This window comes from Camelina sativa, chromosome 16 (genome assembly GCF_000633955.1).
Source record: "Camelina sativa cultivar DH55 chromosome 16, Cs, whole genome shotgun sequence".
In the NCBI taxonomy this organism is placed as follows: Eukaryota; Viridiplantae; Streptophyta; class Magnoliopsida; order Brassicales; family Brassicaceae; genus Camelina; species Camelina sativa.
Window position 1 is genome coordinate 203,962 of NC_025700.1, and position 4,402 is coordinate 208,363.

Sequence of the window (4,402 nt, forward strand, 5' to 3'; positions counted from 1 at the left end):
GCAGCAGGATAGTTCTTTAAAGTGCAAAGAGAAGATTATTCTCAAGAATGAGATGACTCATGAAGAAGTCCAACAGCATAAGATTGAGAAACACGAATGGCTGAATCTTGATATAGAGAGACCTAACCAAGAGTCCGGCAGAGATTCTAACTTAAAATTACAGAATTTTGATTGGAGCCAACCTCAGCAGGCTACTTCTGGTAATCTACCTTGAATATGATTATGAATCACCAACCAAGTTCTGGTTGCTAAAGTTGATGATTTTTCTAGGATACACAAATTTACCTCGTCTGTCCTATGTCTATCTCAATTTCAGCTCAGCAGAGTTCCGTCTTACCTTTTCCGCTAGCTGTAAGCAGCTGGCCTAGCGGGCTTTCTCCCCAGGCGTGAGTTCTGAAAGTCCTAACCTGTCTTAGTTTTGTTTTGTCCTATAGCTTAATGGTCAGACCCTAAAAAGACAAAATATTTGCAGATATGTACCCGTGATACAGACCGGTAAGCCTGTGGGTGGGAGCAATGGATCGTCTACATTACTGCAGGTATATTCTGTTCTAGTTGCATTTGTTCTTCATATAATGATGATCCTGTTTCTTTTACTGGTTTAAGATCATGATTTGTTAATAATAATAGCAGGGTGCTCCTTTTTTTGCCTCTCAGCCTAGGCCTAAAAAGTGTGCAACACACTTTTTCATTGCTCGGAACATTCAGCTACATCAGCATTTCGTCAAAACAAGCCATGTCTCTACTCCAAACAAATGTTCTGTGTATCTTAGAGGTGATGACTTAAGCCCGGCCCCTGGAAACCCATCCTTGCAAGGAAGCTCTCCTGTTATCAATTTAAACTCCCAGGCACATGATGGAATTGCAGAAAATATTTCTCCGTCTGAGGAGAAAGCCTCTGAAAGAGTTCATTTTGCCTCGACCAGACAGAAGAAACCTCAACCACCCCCTCCATCAAGTAGTATAGTGGTATGTACGTCATTGCCTTTTTATCTTGTCACGAATTTGTGTTTGTCGTTGTATTTTTATCGATACTGCGAAAAGTAAAATAATTTCTCTCTTAACACAGCCTGCTCCAGCTTTCATCTTCCCCTCAAATCACCATTTGCAACCAGTCATTGTAGCTTCTAAATCACCTCTCCCAACAAAGAGCCCACGTGTGGCTTTTGGTTCAACATCGGTCAACTTCAGTCATCCAAGTTCATCAGCCAGCGAAGCTTCTTCTCCGTACTTTACAGTTCTTCCAAACAATGCATATTCCTTTCAACTGTCATCAACCATCAGAGGTGGGACTGCAAGCCAGGCGTTGCCTTACTTCAATGGGTCCTTTTATTCGCCGCAGATGTTCCAACAACCTCCTCAGCTTATGCAGAGACAGAGTCCATCTCAGAGGGAGTCAAAAGCATCAAGCTTTTCCTCATCATCCCACAGGCAACCGCAACCGCACCCGCAAGTTAGTGTGAATAGCATTTCAGGCCAAGCTAATGTTCAGCAACACCGGCAACAGTCACAAAAGTCTGAGGCTAAAGCAGCTGGAGATAACTCTGATTCAAGGGGTAGCCACAATCAGAAAGGAGGCCCACATGGCCAGATCATGACAGCCCCTGTTCAGCCACAAAACTTTTCCATGTCATTTGCATCTTTTGCCGGCGGTGCTACCCCTGCAAATCTGAATTTCTCCTCCAATGGCTACCACATCATCTCTGCACCTTCTGGTGTTCAACAGAAAAACCATCAAACAAATGACTCAAAGACTGGAGGTGCAAGCTGTTCAAGCAATGCCGAAGACCCGAAAAAGACTCTTCCTGGGAAGGCTCCAGTGATGATGAATGGACAGACGCTGGTTTTTGACAATCCATCGAGAACCCTCAACTTTGTTTCTGGTACTTGGCCTCCTCCTGCAGCAACGACAATAAATGGGGACTCTTCAGTGTTTACCCAGCATCATGCACAGAGGCAGAAGCAATCTGGTCGGAGTAAAATGATGACTCATTCGCAGGTTGACTCCGTGTCTGCCTCGTCATCCCAGTGGAAAAACCCTGCAAACTCATCACTCACGTCGTGTAACCTCAAGCAGTTCCAGTCTCAGCAGCAGATAAGAACTCATGGACAGACTCAGATTTCTTTTGCAGCACCATCAAAGTCGCAACCTTCTCAGGAGCAACATGGGAGATCTAGTGGCTCTCCTTCAGTCATCGGGTCTGGTTCACATGGCAAAGCAGGAAACCACAAGGTCAGCAATAGCAAAACCTTGCCATTATCACCTATTTCTTCTTCTCCTGCACACGCACAGGAACAGACGGAGAATTCAGCTTCCGGGTCGACCAAGAAAACGTCTCCCGTTTGTGGAAGGACCGTGCCACCGATTATAAGTTCATGCCCAGGTCATCTGTCTGAGCTAAAGTACTAGTTTCATCGAAGCAGACGTATAAAGCCACAATTTTTTTGCAGTGTCTCTCTTCGAGTTTAGGCTATTCCCAGATGAGGTGATACCCTAGTAGTGGTTTAGTAAAAAAGTAACGCTTCTCCAGGGAGTTAACGCTTTGGGTCGGTATCTAAATTATTTAATGTGTTATGGGGTTTAATATCTTTTCGTTATGATTGGTCTAGTGTAGATATTTAGACTAACAAAAAAAACCCATTTCACCAAGCAATTTATTACAAATACATTCCTCAACATNACCACAATCGCAAGTAAGTGTGAATAGCCTTTCAGGCCAAGCTAATGTTCAGCAACACCGTCAACAGTCACAAAAGTCTGAGGCTAAAGCAGCTGGAGATAACTNAAACATTGTTTTCTTCTTCTACTAGTGAACTAACTAGTTGTCGAAGGCTAGAGAAGCCACATTATCAAGAAAATCTTCTTTTGCATTCTTATCAAACGGTTCTTCACCAATGTACAAGTCTAAGATTGATCTACACAAGAGTTGGCTCTTCACACTCCCGACATGATCTCCCTCAACTGAAAAAAAAAAATGAGACAAAGAAGAGTTGTATAGAAGAATCTCTTAAGAAAGAATTAAATTCAGAAGCGAAGAGGTTTGTTTAGAAAGATAAGGCTTTACTTGCAACGCTGAGAACATGGCCTGGTTCTTTTGTCAAATCAATGGTGGAGTTTCTTGGAATCTTATACTCATCTTTGAAGAGGCTAGTGAAGCTACAGAGGGATAGATATCAAAAGTGAACTAAACTATTTCAGCAGCCAAGACACAACATACACGATGAAAAGGTGTAATTATGAGAAAACAAAAAAGTGATAAAAAAACCTTAGAAGCAACTGGTCGTTGTCAAGGCCACCGAACTTTTTGAGTCTGTTACCGACAGATTCTTGAAAAGCACTGCGGACGGAACGGATGCTGAGTTTGCCGTAGACAATCTGGAGCCTTATAGTCATCTTAATATCGGCTTGCATGAGATCATCCAAGAATGACTTGTTTCCCCTGATCTCCGAAGCTGGTAGATTTGCGTATTTCTCACCAACAAGCTTCTTCACATCATCACAATCAGCGTACACACCTGCCATCATCAACCAATCGCGAATGTAATGTAATGATCCCAAAACATATAAATCTACTAATTTCATATCGAAGAAGGAAACAAATAACTAAGAAGGAATTAAAAAAAAAAATTGAACCGAAGGCGTAGACATCGATGTTCTTTAATCCAAGTAAGCTCTTCTTCCTCAGGCCGACGCCGAGTAATCGCCGGGAATCTCCGATTGAAGCGGGGAACGAGAAACCGGTCTTGGGCTCAACAACGGATTCGGAGGTAGAGTCGGCTAGAGTTATAGATCCCCACGGTAACAGCAGAGACGAACGGTGAGAGGAGAAGGCCCACTCCAGAATCGGATGCCTGGGATTACGAGACGCCGCGATCGCAGCTCCGGCGGCTGCTGCAGCGCCAACGGTGACAGAGACTGCGACGGCGGAAACGGAGAATCCAGAGAATGACGTGGCACGCGGGGGCTGAGAAAACGAGAAAGGGAACCGAAACGAAACCATCGTCTTCTTCTTTTCTTGGTGTGAGTGAGTGTTGTTGTTGTTGTTTAGTTAACTTTCACTAAAGAAAACTCTTTTTTTATTTGACACGCCATTGATATGATTCGGCGACAATTACTGCTGCTTTTAATTCACACGTGTATTACACGTGATCTTCCTGATAGGCTCTATTTTCTTGGGCCTTCCTCGTTTACTTATTAAAAGCCTTTTCACTCGTGTGTATGTATATATTATTATGGGCTTCTACTCTCATTTTTGGGACAATTTAGAAGATATTAGCACGAGTTGGTTCTAAAAATGCCGACCAAAAAAAAAAACAAAAAACATTTTTAAAATAAAATATTATAATTGATAAAATAAGATTCCATTGCAAATATCTGAATAATAAAAAAATTAAAAAAAAA

The 4,402-nt window shown here is 42.5% G+C and overlaps 3 protein-coding genes across 4 annotated transcripts in view; 2 read left to right on the plus strand and 1 right to left on the minus strand.

Moving 5' to 3' along the window:
* Positions 1–4,402, plus strand: part of LOC109129624 (outer envelope membrane protein 7-like) — a 20,658-nt gene that overhangs the window by 10,541 nt on the left and 5,715 nt on the right. The gene's annotated exons all lie outside the window — the stretch shown is intronic.
* LOC109129623 (protein TIME FOR COFFEE-like) lies at positions 9–2,680 on the plus strand. The gene is made up of 5 exons (XM_019238117.1): positions 9–200; positions 317–386; positions 473–539; positions 631–969; positions 1,070–2,680. The coding sequence occupies exons 1-5, from the start codon at positions 53–55 to the stop codon at positions 2,408–2,410; spliced, it is 1,965 nt and encodes a 654-aa protein (XP_019093662.1). The 5' UTR covers positions 9–52; the 3' UTR covers positions 2,411–2,680.
* On the minus strand, positions 2,790–4,089 carry LOC104748998 (fatty-acid-binding protein 1). The gene is made up of 4 exons (XM_010470578.2): positions 3,635–4,089; positions 3,267–3,516; positions 3,066–3,157; positions 2,790–2,962 (listed from the first exon to the last, which is right to left on the minus strand). Exons 1-4 carry the CDS (start codon positions 3,999–4,001, stop codon positions 2,820–2,822), a joined length of 852 nt encoding a protein of 283 aa, XP_010468880.1. The 5' UTR covers positions 4,002–4,089; the 3' UTR covers positions 2,790–2,819.

Bases quoted from the DNA above. Each gene is read 5' to 3' on its own strand.
- LOC109129623 (XM_019238117.1), top strand. From the start codon at position 53: ATGACTCATGAAGAAGTCCAACAGCATAAGATTGAGAAACACGAATGG. The intron at 201-316 runs GTAATCTACCTT...TCTCAATTTCAG, and splicing joins ACCTCAGCAGGCTACTTCTG to CTCAGCAGAGTTCCGTCTTA. The intron at 540-630 runs GTATATTCTGTT...TAATAATAATAG, and splicing joins GATCGTCTACATTACTGCAG to CAGGGTGCTCCTTTTTTTGC.
- LOC104748998 (XM_010470578.2), bottom strand. From the start codon at position 4,001: ATGGTTTCGTTTCGGTTCCCTTTCTCGTTTTCTCAGCCCCCGCGTGCC. The intron at 3,517-3,634 runs GTTCAATTTTTT...TGATGATGGCAG, and splicing joins CATCGATGTCTACGCCTTCG to GTGTGTACGCTGATTGTGAT. The intron at 2,963-3,065 runs GTAAAGCCTTAT...TTTTTTTTTCAG, and splicing joins CCATGTTCTCAGCGTTGCAA to TTGAGGGAGATCATGTCGGG.